Below are 13,142 nucleotides of genomic sequence, written 5' to 3' on the forward strand. Positions count from 1 at the left end.
CTTTTATAAATATCGGTATAGATTCACTAAAATTTTACACTGCGGTGTATATGTTTCACTCAGTTATCATGTATAGAAAAGTTTACCTTCACATACCGAAGAGGTTATCAGTTGACATTGTTCAACACGAGTTTATCAGTTTAAAATGTTCAAAGCTACTTTAAGTTTGATTAATTAGAGGCTTAAAATTAGAACCACAAATGTGTATTTAATGGAATACTTTTAAACAACATATCAAGTTAATAACAGTGGTCAATCCTGAGTTTATGTGAATATAAGGTACATAAACCCATTCAGAAAACAGGAAGTAATTTGAAAAACCTTTCAACAAAATGGCGACCACTTTAAGTTCAGTTCAGAAAAGTTCTGATTTTGTGAAGGACTATTGTTGTGATGCTTGTGAATGTAAACAGATGGTAGAAACTGCAGAGATGTATTGTGAAACATGTCTGAAGTGTTATTGTGGAAAATGTATCTATCATCATGGTCAATTATTTGCTAACCATACCACTTATGGGAGGGGAGACATGAGCAAATGGCCGCTCACTAAGAAAATGGACAACTTTATTCAGACATGTGAGGCTCACACAGACAAGAAACTAGAAATGTTTTGTGAAGACCATAGTCAGCTGTGCTGCAGCAATTGTGCTTTCCTAAAACACAGGTACAGGTATTAAAAACATTGATATGTTTTAGTTTATATTCAAGTATCAGAGAGAACTTATTATATTAATAGAAAATTTTGACTTTGACAAACAATATTCATAATAATTTTTAATTTAGACAAACTGAAATACCAATATGCAACTACTACGCACAATTTTTTTATCTGGTTCAACAATGCCACAAAATATACCAGTAGGACTGAAATTCTTCCTTCATTCCCAAAGTACTTTATCTGAGGCAATTAAACCCTGGTCTCAAACAAATGTATAATTACAGGATTAATTTTCATTCCTCAAAAAAAAAGACAAATAAAGCTCATGTTCACCTTTTAATAAAATATTGAAACAGCCTAACCCTTTGCATGCTGGGAAATTTGTCGTCTGCTAAAATGTTGTCTGCTGAATTTCTAAAATTAGCATTTTCTTCAATTTTTTTCCAAAAAATACTACAATGTATAAGAATAGCAAACAGTTTGGATCCTGATGAGACGCCACGTTCAAAATTCGGTTCCAGCACTGAAAGAGCTAAACACTAGATTTCCAAATGCTATGATTAACTAACACTGTAAGTTATTTATGATGATACTGATAGATAGATGTGGAAGTGTCAATAAAAAACTTTGAACATAAACCACTTTACACATGTGAAACCACACATCTAATACAGAATTGATCTTAGGCCAGACATTTGAACCAGAATAAATCAAAATAGAAATTGCATAGCATTATTATTCAAATAATAAATTGACAAATTAACAAAAGATATTTCATCTAAAATAAATCAAATAACAAGAATTTTTCTGAAAAAACAACAAATGAAAACATATCATTTAATGCCATTTGTCTTGTAATGTGAGACAAAACCACCAAAATAGTATAGTGTCTATGATAGAAGGGAAATAATTTAATTATCCAGCCACACATGTGTGACATACTATGTCTGTCTGAAATTCTTTCTTAAATGCCAGAATAAATTAAGCTACCTACATACATTTGCCAGTTTGCTATAAATAACACAGTGCAGCATTATTTTTTATAAGAAGTATTGTGGTTTGATGTTCATTTACAAAAAAGAATTCGATTTCTAATGATCTGCGTCTTAAGTGGTCTTATTCGATATGCTGCCAACGCAACTCCAACCCAGCCTGCGCATCCAGGCAGACTTTTCAGCATATGCATACTGAGGAGGATACTCAGGATGTACCACTAAACTTTGCGTGCTTTTTTATAAAGGAAAAGTGCAGCCCGTGCCGAAAGTGCGCATGCTGGGCTTGAGCAACGCTGGCCACATATGCCATAAGACCAATTTTCGCAGGATGCGAATGTAACAGTGTTATATGAAATAGTGGAAAGAAAACTGCACCTTAATCAAATGTCAACATACCATATGTTTCGATGACGAAGAAATAAAGTCATAACAAGTCATGTGTATCTTTGAACACTATTATGTAGTTAAATAAACATGCATTTCATAACAAACATATTAAAGTGAAAGAAAAGAACACAACAATACTTAAACCTTTGTTTTATATTCAATAATTTAAATAGCGTAAAGATTCTACCTTTATTTCAAAGTCTGGATTTAGGCTGAATATTACAAAAAAAAGATATTTCTTGTTTGTAATTGACAATCTACTGATACTCTGATAAGCACAGATGCAAACAGTACCAAATGTTCAGTACCGGTAAAGTGGGGTTTGACTTTTCAGAGATAAGGATGGTTATTCAACAGAAACAAGAAAAGCATTAAAACAAATATTCATCATAATATTATATACAATTATAATACACACAGGACTAGTAAAGTAAGTTTAAAAACATATTTAAAACAATTCAACTTGACTAGAGAATCTCACATTTCTAAAACAGATATGAGATTCCATTTTAACTCCTTACCTTTAAATCTATAGGCAATTCTTCCCTTTCTCAGAAGTTATCTCTATACCAATTTACAAGGTCAAAGCATTTTCAAGGTATTGTGCAATTTTTTTTTACAGAGGCAAACCCGTGTCCTTGATCTTTGATCTGTTAACATCAAAAGCGATAGGAATTTTTCTTTCTTCCCAAGTAAACATAACACCCGTTTGCATGGTTGAAGGTAAAAGCTTACTCTAAATATGAAAACGAAAATTCTATGAATGGGCCAACCGACCTACATACCTACTTATCTACAGATAGACTGGTTTAAAGCAATATTTCCCCCACTTCTTCCAATGGGGGACACAATTATATATATTTTACCAATGCTATCTAATACTGTATTGATTTGTATATTTCAGACAATGCAAGGAGGTGACTCTTATTTCTGAGAAAATAAAAAGCCACTCAACTGATCTGCACAATCTGACAGACAAAATTGAAACCATTCTTGACGAACTGAAACAGTTTCATAGTAAACGAGAGGCCAACGTTCAGTCTGTGGAGAGTTCATACAAGCAAAGACTACAAGAAGTTAGTGATGTGCGTTATAAATTAAATGCTGCTTTGGACCAGCTTGAAAAGGCCACTCTGACAGAACTTGATGACATGAGGACTGCACTGCAAGCCTCCCTCAAGATTGATGTAGATAACTGCAACAGACTGAAGGATGAACTGAAACAACTCAGGGATGCTGTGCAAGACCTTGCTGAAAGGAGCAAGGCAGAGCTCTCATTTATAGTTGAAAGGAAATGTATGGACACGATTCTGGAGTCAAAAGTATACCTGAAGGAACACGATGTAAAAGTTGACAATTCAGTAGCATTCCAAGCAAACACAGAAATAGAGCAGTTCTTGACCAAACAATTTAATCTAGGGAAAACTTTACTAAGGACCCAGTCATTGGCAGTGCAGCAAGACCCAATTCATGTATTAGCAGTAAAACAGACGAGTGAGTATGATGTACGAATATCAAGTGAGCCATCAAATTCAAGCTATAACACAGGCATCTGTGTTATCTCAAGTGATAATATCCTTGTTGCTGACTACTACACTAAGCGAGTGAAGCTTCTGAACCAGCAGTACAAAGTGATCAGCCATTGTGATGTGCCTGTTACTCAAGGGGACATTTGTCAGATAAGCGAATGTGAGGTAGCTGTTACTGTGGATGATGGGGTCCAATTCATCTCTGTGGCTAATTTACAGATTGTTAAAGGCAGGAAACTTCAGTTTCAGCATATGTGTGCTGGCATTGCCCATCATGCAGGCAACCTGTATGTCACCACCCGTACTGCACTCTACCAGTACACTCTGTCTGGAGCACTTGTTAAGAAGATCTTTGAAGATACAACTTCTGACTTCACAGGTGAACATACAAATTATATTTCTCTATTATCATAATAAACTATCAGTAAACTATGATAAAAATCACTATGATGCAATAATATCATAGGAAATGGCACATAATTGTTCTTATTTTGAAAGTTATATAGATCTAATCATTTGTATTTATTTAATAAAACAGTCAAATCCAGGGGTGGCAAAATCAAATGTCCGAGTTGCCCGAGTCGTACATTTGTTTGTCTGGGCAACTGATTTTTTTCAATTTCTTTGTCCGTGGACACCCATTTTTTTTTAATCGGGTTGAAGAATACAAAAAATACAAGCCGTAATTAAGCTTTACAAATCTGGATGTTGACACAAGATTACATTGTCAGTGCTACTTGCGGAGCAATCAAGCTTTAATACGGAGTTAACCGGCCCACAAAAAAAGGAATGTGCGCCGCATTTTCAACATTTGTCCCGACTTTTAAACAGTGTACAGACTGGTTTCTTTATTTTTACAATCAGACGGAAATGAAAGTATAGGACTAAGATAATCAAAACACTGTCTACCTTATTATTTCAGACGACTTTAACAGTAACAAGAGATGTGTTTGTCAGAAACACAATGCCCACTAATGCGCCTCTTTTTTTGGACGTTTGACCTTGAAGGATGACCTTGACCTTTCACCACTCAAAATGTGCAGCTCCATGAGATACACATGCATGCCAAATATGAAGTTGCTATGTTCAATATTTACAAAGTTATTGCAAAACTTTACTGTACATTAAAGTTTTGGAACAGAATTTGTTTACCTTTGACCTTGAAGGATGACCTTGATCTTTCACCACTCAAAATGTGCAGCTCCATGAGATACACATGCATGCCAAATATCAAGTTGCTATAGTCAATATTTAAAAAATTATTGCAAAACTTAACTGTACAGTAAAGTTTTGGGACAGAATGACAGACAGTAAGACAGACAGGCCAAAAACAATATAACCCTATCTATCGATCCGGGGGCATAAAAATGGAGCATTTTTAATTGTTTAGATTACGATGGAACTACCTGAGTCTACTTCACAGGTAGTGACAGAGAAATGAAAACTTATGTGACAACTAATGAGACCGTGCTGGTAATATGACATACTTGGATAGGAAAATGCAACAAAATAAAACTATTTGAGATTTTAATTATGTATGTGTAACACATGTTTTCATAACAATAGCCTTGCAAGATTAAAAGTTTGATAAAGTCTTTATATTGTTTATAATATACTGCTTAAAAGAATGTCCCATGGAAATACATGTAACTGAAACAGCAAATTGTACTCATTTTGATTTATTCCACAATATTTTACATTAATAAGTAAATGCGTTATAATTTATATAAACATTAATTTAACGGACAAGTGTAGTTCAGAAAAGGACAAGTTAAATTTCTTAAATGGTTGTCCGTAGACAAGTATAATTTTTTTTAGATTTCGCCACCCCTGAAATCTCTAAATTATTAAAGCGAGACTATACCATTTTGTCAAATGTTTATTTATTTATATAAAATGTGTAAAAACTTATTAAACGTATATTTCAATATAAATTATAATAAAAGTTAAGAAGAAAAAGTGTCGAAAAATGCGAAATAAGCCAGATATTTAATTCTGAAATCGAAAATTACTGTACAGTCCAATCCCCAGCATATATATCATGCATGTACGATGTGAATCTAAATTTAGTTTAACGGTTTATTTTAAATTCCTGCAATGATAATTATTCATACGACACACGAACACTAACTAAAAAGACGAATGCTTCGGGTATTGTACGAAAATATGTACGAAATATCTTCGGCACAATCGGCTCGGGGCGCTAATTTGTATTTGCTACATTTTATAAAATTTGTCTTCAATATATAATTTTTCTTGCCTATTTTGTGTTATTGTAACATATTTTATCAATATATTACAATTTAACACATATACAAAATCTTATAATCTCGCTTTAAGTCATTGGCACTTTTAGTAATTATAGGTGTGAAAATAGACTACAAACTCACATATTAGCACTTCATATTTGAATACACATACTAGAAAACATTGAACTGCTATCTAAACAGTGATAATTCCAAACATTAATATAAATCATGAAATTAGTAATTTAATTAAGATATAAAAAATCTGAACAAAAAAAACACTTTGACCTGCAAGGAATTTGAATTAACAGTAAATTTAATCAGTGATATACTTTACAACCTTTTGGCGAAAAAAACAACAACTTCTTGTACAATAAATTGTACTCTATATTTACATTGTTATATATTAAATGATTGATCCATGAAAAACATCACATATTAATGTTTTCAGTTTGGAAGTGTGCTGTGAGTCAAATTAGTGACAGGATCTATGTCACCACCCACAACCATAACAAGCTCCTCACACTGTCCACAAATGGAACCCTGATATCCACCTTCAGTGATCCTGAACTACTCTGTCCATGGGGTGTCTCTGTAACACCTGCAGGCCAGGTCCTTATCTGTGGGTTCGTCTCCCACACTATATTACAGGTGGATGGAGAGGGGAAAAGAAAACTGGCTACTCTAGCCACAAGGAAGGATAAATTGAGCAACCCATTGTCGGTCTTCTACAACAGCAACACTAATGAAGTCATTGTGGGATTACATAATAACGACAAAATCCTTGTACTCAAAATGTAATAGCCAGCATGTTACATATAACAACATCATTGTCTATATTACCTTCCCAGAAATGATTTGTATTCAGGTGGACAGTAAAAGCAAGCATATTTTTACAGTTCAACACTCAATTTTTACTTCAAATGTCAGGTAATACTCATTTGTCTGTTATGAAATGTTCAGTGCAATGAGAAGGTTTTTTTCCTTATATTAGAGTTGAATACTTTAGGAAAATGTAATAGTTCTTGTCTTATTACGTATACTTTATTGTCCAATCCATCATAAGCTATGTGACTCTGGGATAATAAAGCTGTTACACATTTTCTCTAAATTGTTTAATTACTCACATATTATATCTCACTTTGTCATTTTCCATCGGATTCTCTTAAAAGGCAAGATGCCATTAAAAATCTATAAAATAAAAAAATGACATGTACAATTTTAAATCTAAATCTTTATACATAACTGACATATTCAAGTTTAAAAAGTGTTGCATTAGAAAAGCCTCGCAGTGTAATCATTTCACTCTTTACGTTTGTTTCATGGTTTTGCCAGAAATTGCTAGTAAGTAGTATGCAGACACGGGTTAGAAACCACTAATTTGGTCTGTAAACTTCCTTTTAATACTTAAAGGAAAATATATTTATTATGTCTATCATCTGAAAGGTACCAAATGGTTACAGGCATTCAATATGTCATGCGTTTGAATACAAAACCACTAATTGTAGTTAAAACTTCATAAATTCTTTGAATGAAAACTGTTAAAACATAACCCAGTAATTTATCATTTTGAATGTCCATATGTTGAAGGTCAATGGAAGAAATTTAGGTTGAAGGTAAAGCAAATAAAGAAATCAATTGGGACTTTTTCCAATCTAAACATCAATTTCTTTTTTTCCTGACAGGGTGACACAGACGTTGTTTACTTTAAATAACATTTAAATTGTTATGGCATATGTATTTATTTTATGGAAATGTGACTTTTGTGTACATGTAGTAATAATTAATTAATAAAAATGTAGTTATTTATCAAATTAATTATGTTATATTAATATTACATGATTGATGATTGTTAATAATTTTATTGTTCCACCATTATACCAATTTGTATTTATATTATTTGGTGTAATGCATGCTTTAACTATCATTAAATCTTTTTTACCTGTTTAAGAATATTTCATTGCAATGTGTTCTTTAAATTGACCCTTAAAACACTAAAATACATTTATTTAATTTGCCAATATTTAAAAAAAATAAAGACAATTACAAGACATTCATTCAAACATATATGCATCAAATACTGTGTGTTTTTCTTTAGTGCTTATTCCTCATGTCATTCTCTTAACCACACAGGGTATTAAAATTGTTGCCTGTATAGTATAGGAAGTACATGTATCTAAATGTTAAGATGAGATAAAACAAGGAATTGACTAAGATAAAAGTTTTAAGCATTTACTATATAAGGAAAAATGCCCCGCTCCTGGTGGCAATGTTTTTAAAGCAACTTAAACCATTTTCTAACTCATCCAATTTATCATTGGGACAAATCTTCTGACCAAGTTTCATGATGATCGGAAAATAAATGTGACCTCTAGAGTGTTAACAAGGTTTTACTATAGCCATATAAGGAAAATAGCCCACGCCCCCATGGTGGCCATGTTTTTCAACCAAACGGCATCATTTTTGAACTTGTCCAAGATATTATTGGGATGAATCTTCTGACCGAGTTTCATGAAGATCGACTATAAATGTGGCCTCTAGAGTGTTAACAAGATTTTACTATAGTCTTATATAGCCATATTAGGAAAAATGTCCCGCCCCTTGGCGGCCATATTTTTTCAAGCAAACGTAACCATTTTCCAACTCATCCAAGATATCATTAAGACAAATCTTATGACCATGTTACATCAAGATTGGATAATAAATGTGGCCTCTAGAGTGTTAACAATGTTTTACTATAGCCACATAAGATTAAATGCCCCGCCCCCTGGCGGCCATATTTTTGCAACCAACCAGCATCATTTTCGAAATCTTCTGACCAAGTTTCATGAAGATTGGACAATAAATGTGGCCTCTAGAGTGTTAACAAGATTTTACTATGGCCCTACATGTATATAGCCATATAAGGAAAAATGCCCCACCCCTTGGCAGCCATGTTTTTCAAGCAAACGTAACCATTTTCGAACTCATTCAAGATATCATTGAGACCAATCGTCTGACCAAATTTCATGAAGATTGGACAATAAATGTGGCCTCTAGAGCGTTAACAAGGCAAATGTTGACGCCGCACAACGGACAATGCACGACGGACAAAAAACGTTGCGCTCAGGTGAGCTAAAAATTAAAAAAACAAAAAAAAGTAACCCTCAACTGGACTCCAACCACTGACCCCTTGAGTAAAAGTCTATCGATAAGACCACTCGGCCGTCCGCGCTCATGCAATGAGCGATGAATTTTATACTATATATAAGCAATTTTTGTAGTATCACAAAATATAACGACAACAACAAAACTCCAAATTATTCAATTGTTTCGCGTTGCAACGCTTTATAATTTTCAGGTTTTTAAATCGTCAAAAGAAGCATATTATGGTCATTTTAGAGCATGGTGAATGTTTAGTATTATTGTTTCCTCACAAATATCATAACTACAATGAAAACTTGCGAATCTGAAACATTTTTTTTTATTTTTTCAATTTACCGAAACATGAAAGGCCCCTTTAAAAGAATACTAGTATATACAAGTACTTGCTACAAACAAAATGCAACTTAAATCATTAAATGCAAATTTACATGATAAAAATAAGTTTGTAAAGTTTCATCAACCCAGGTGTTAAATTGTGTTGATGCATTCATCACAAAAATCCTGTTGGGGGGCGGGGGTATAAAAACTGAAATAGCTGTACTTCCAAGATCCAATAAAAATCTTTTTCTTTAAAAACAACAGAATTTTGCTGACTTAAAAACAACAACTGGGAATCAATTGCTAAAACAGCTATGCATTGTGCTTTACCAGATTTAAGGATACAGGTACGATCCATTCAGCCCAGGCTGAAACTTTCTTAAAAAGTGCAAAACAAGCAAGCAAGAAGTCGCCTTTAATATCAATTCTCAATAGCTGTCATTTCTGTCTGTGCTTAACAAAATTTAATACATAGAAAGTAGAGCTGCAACGATTCGATCCGATGCATCAAAAATCGGTTTTAAATGCGTCGATTCGATTACGATACAAAACCTGCCAAATTCAATTTGATTCTTTAATATAATAAACATATATACATGTACATAAAGGGCGCTGTACTCTGACTATTTGATACAGGAAGGTATAGGCTTTATCTTTACCTGTAATAACAACGCGCGCGATTGGTTACTTATTACTTTAGTCATCCAATCAATAAGCGCATTATGGTCTACTTTCAGAAAAAGCGTCAAAATGGCTGAAAAAGTTGTGGCCGACAAATTGAAATTATCAGATGCGCCTAAGAAGCTAAAATCAAAAGTGTGGCAGTATTTTGTGTTTTGGGATGGTAGCCCTCCCAATAAAGCTACGTGTAAACTGCTTCACGGACGTGGCGTACCCTAAGTCCGGCTCAACCACTAATCTAATGCAACATGTCAAACGAAAACATAACTTTGATTTAGCAGGAGGTAGCACCAGTGCAACTACTCAAGTTGCCAGCCTTATTATTATTTATTTATTATATTAATGTGTAGTCAACACAATCTTCTAGTCAGAAGTTTATTGATATTAATATTGAGTTCATAATTTGCTATTGTTTATGTGTTTTATTGAAATATTGACATAGTTTGTCAGAAAATTGGCAGTGTCTTGCTAAATAATTCTTACAAATGTTTATTTAACCCACTTTCAACAGTTTTTTAAACACTGTTGAACAAACCAAACTATATCTTACAAACACACACGTGCCCAAGATATCTATGTATGCAACACATTTGAACAGAAATGCTTATTGTGAGGCAGAAGAGTGAATATATGATAAAACTAGGTTGAAAGAGGAATCAAATCAAAACAATCTGTACCGGACTGTAGAGGAATCAAATCAAAACAATCTGTACCGGACTGTCTGAAATCGAAATCGAATCGAGCTGTTGGTGAATCGTTGCAGCTCTTATAGAAAGTAATTTTTATTCTTATTAAATCTGCAGTTATATTATGTTATAAATCAAACATTCATCCCAAATATATCTCAACAGACAATCCCAGAAAAGCAAATTCGGGATACAAGATATAATATTGAATGAAATGATTAACAATTGCGACTAGACAGCTATAAAATAATACAAGTTAATGCATTTTTCTAGTTGATACTTCTTGTTTATGTAATTGTTACTGAATGCCTAACTAGAATAAAAGTCAGGAGTAAATTTCACAACTCTTTAACAAGAAATTCTTCGACAAACAACCAAAGGTAACAAGACTATTGCCAAGCAATGTATGTCTCCTACCAGCTTCACCATTGTCAGATTTTTATATATTTTTTATTTGTTGCCATAGCAACCAAAATTATTGACGTAGGAACAAAATGAGAAGACGTGCATAATCTCCATATTGCCATCTGACCATATTTTAAGTTTCATGAAAAAATATGAAGAACTTTTAAAGTTATCGCAGGATTCAGAAAAGTGTGACAGGCTCACAGACAGACGCACAGAGCGCAAACCATAAGTCCCTTCCGGTGAAACCGGTAGGAGACAATAATGTTCACCAGTTGATTTATATTTTTGTTACATTTAACTCCTCTGGCTACATTTCTTTTTGAGTTAAGCCCAAGTCTAACTATTGCCAGTAGAGCCCCGGTCCATCCCAGTTTGCTAACGCCGGTCAACCGGCGAGAACCGGGATGATTCGTAGAAATTTTTTAATGCTGTCACACTATTTCCCGCTGCCACCCTGGTTGAAGCCGGTCAACAACCCAGCAGAGTTCCGGTCAACCCTAGACTAGCTACAGTTTATCCAGGTGAAGCCCCGGTTGTTGCCTGTAATGCCCCGATGGAGCCCCGGTGAAAGCTGGCAGCCTCCTGGCAGAGCCCGCTACTTATACGGCTACTTCACCGGACTCAACAGAGCTATACCGGCTTCAGACGCCGGCAGAGCTATGGCAATGCCCCAGTTTAACCTCGGGCCTGGCCAGTAATGCCCCGGCGAATGCCGGTCAACAACCTGGCAGAGCGCCAATTTACCAATGTACTGTAGCTATACAGGGACTCGGCCGGCATTCACCAGGGCTCCACCTGGTCACCACCGGCTACAACCAGGGCGTTGCCGTAGCTCTGCCGGGGTCTATATGGGCCCTGGTGGAGCTATGATGCCATCCCGGTTGTTCCCGGTGCCGCACCGGTCGTTGCCAGTCCTTCCCGGTTCATCCGGAGGTATTATACATTTCAATTAAGTCCCGGTGGAGCCCCGGTTGTCCCCGGTTCATCCCGGTCATCCCCCGGTTCATTCCAGTAGAGCCCCGGCTCATCCCGGATCACGCACCGGGGCTCCACCGGCATCATAGTGAGACTGGGCCTTTACATGCAAAAAATTAATCTGACAGAGCTACTGATGGACAGACAACTGCATCCAAAAACAGACCGTTGAGACGGACGAGGGCAAATCTTTATGGCCCTCAATCTTTAAAGCAAGGGCATAAAAAAGATTGGACATAAATGACATGTTTCAAAAGACCAGAATCATCAAGATGTCATTGAATCACATGTTCTGATCAAGTTTCATGAAGATTGGACCATACATTTGGTCTCTAGCGTGTTAACATGATTTTACCATAGCCATGTAAGGAAAAATGCCCCACTCCCTGCTGGTCATGTTTTTCAACCAACCGACATCATTTTCAAACCCTTCCAAGATATCATTGGGGCATATCTTCTGACCAAGTTTCACGATGATCGGAAAATAAATGTGGCCTCTAGAGTGTTAACAAGGTTTCACTATAGCCATTTAAGAAAAAATGCCCGCCCCCTGGCGGCCATGTTTTTCAACCAACTGGAATCATTTTCAAAGTCTTCCAAGATATCATTGGGACAAATCTTCTAAGTTTCATGAAGATCGGACAATAAATGTGGCATCTAGAGTGTTAACAAAGTTTTACTATAGCCATATTGTTGGACCCATGCAGTGTCAATGAGTCTATTTTAATGACGTTAGCTTTTATTATGCATTGTTTAGTTTTTACCTTAATTTCTACATGTATTATACCTAATAACACAAAATTGGATTTACCTCAATATTTGTTGCCAAAGAAGTATTGTGAAGAAGAGACAGGGTTCGAACGCAATCAGACAGGTATTTCTTGAAAACATCAACTGACACATCAAATGGATTCTGAAAGACACATGCAGTAAACAAAATTAATGTTCAAACACTTTGACTTAAATTTAGTTTAAACATACGTATTTTAGCTTGATTGCATTGAAAGCCTAAGGCTTATATAAACTCTCTCGAGTCCGTTTCCTGGGCCTAGAACCAGTACTTGGTGTCTATGTGGGAGATCTAAAGAACGCTCCCTCGGTGGGGATCGAACTTA

At 35.1% G+C, this 13,142-nt stretch overlaps 2 protein-coding genes across 3 annotated transcripts in view; one reads left to right on the forward strand and one right to left on the reverse strand.

Annotated features, from left to right (window-relative positions):
* Positions 1-13,142, reverse strand: part of LOC127862035 (guanine nucleotide exchange factor C9orf72-like) — a 53,050-nt gene that overhangs the window by 34,016 nt on the left and 5,892 nt on the right. For both annotated transcript variants that reach the window (XM_052400966.1, XM_052400967.1), the window contains exon 4: positions 12,839-12,940. In XM_052400966.1, the coding sequence (XP_052256926.1) occupies positions 12,839-12,940 (102 nt within the window). The remainder of the gene's footprint in view (positions 1-12,838; positions 12,941-13,142) is intronic.
* On the forward strand, positions 106-7,820 carry LOC127862032 (uncharacterized). Its single transcript, XM_052400964.1, has 3 exons — positions 106-664; positions 2,945-3,948; positions 6,267-7,820. The coding sequence occupies exons 1-3, from the start codon at positions 333-335 to the stop codon at positions 6,614-6,616; spliced, it is 1,686 nt and encodes a 561-aa protein (XP_052256924.1). The 5' UTR covers positions 106-332; the 3' UTR covers positions 6,617-7,820.

The sequence above is a fragment of the Dreissena polymorpha genome, chromosome 16, assembly GCF_020536995.1.
Source record: "Dreissena polymorpha isolate Duluth1 chromosome 16, UMN_Dpol_1.0, whole genome shotgun sequence".
Lineage (NCBI taxonomy): Eukaryota > Metazoa > Mollusca > Bivalvia > Myida > Dreissenidae > Dreissena > Dreissena polymorpha.

Excerpts from the sequence above, each read along its gene's own strand:
- LOC127862032 (XM_052400964.1), top strand. The coding sequence starts at position 333 with ATGGCGACCACTTTAAGTTCAGTTCAGAAAAGTTCTGATTTTGTGAAG. Across the intron at positions 665-2,944 it reads TGTGCTTTCCTAAAACACAG|ACAATGCAAGGAGGTGACTC; the intron begins GTACAGGTATTA and ends TGTATATTTCAG. Across the intron at positions 3,949-6,266 it reads TACAACTTCTGACTTCACAG|TTTGGAAGTGTGCTGTGAGT; the intron begins GTGAACATACAA and ends TAATGTTTTCAG.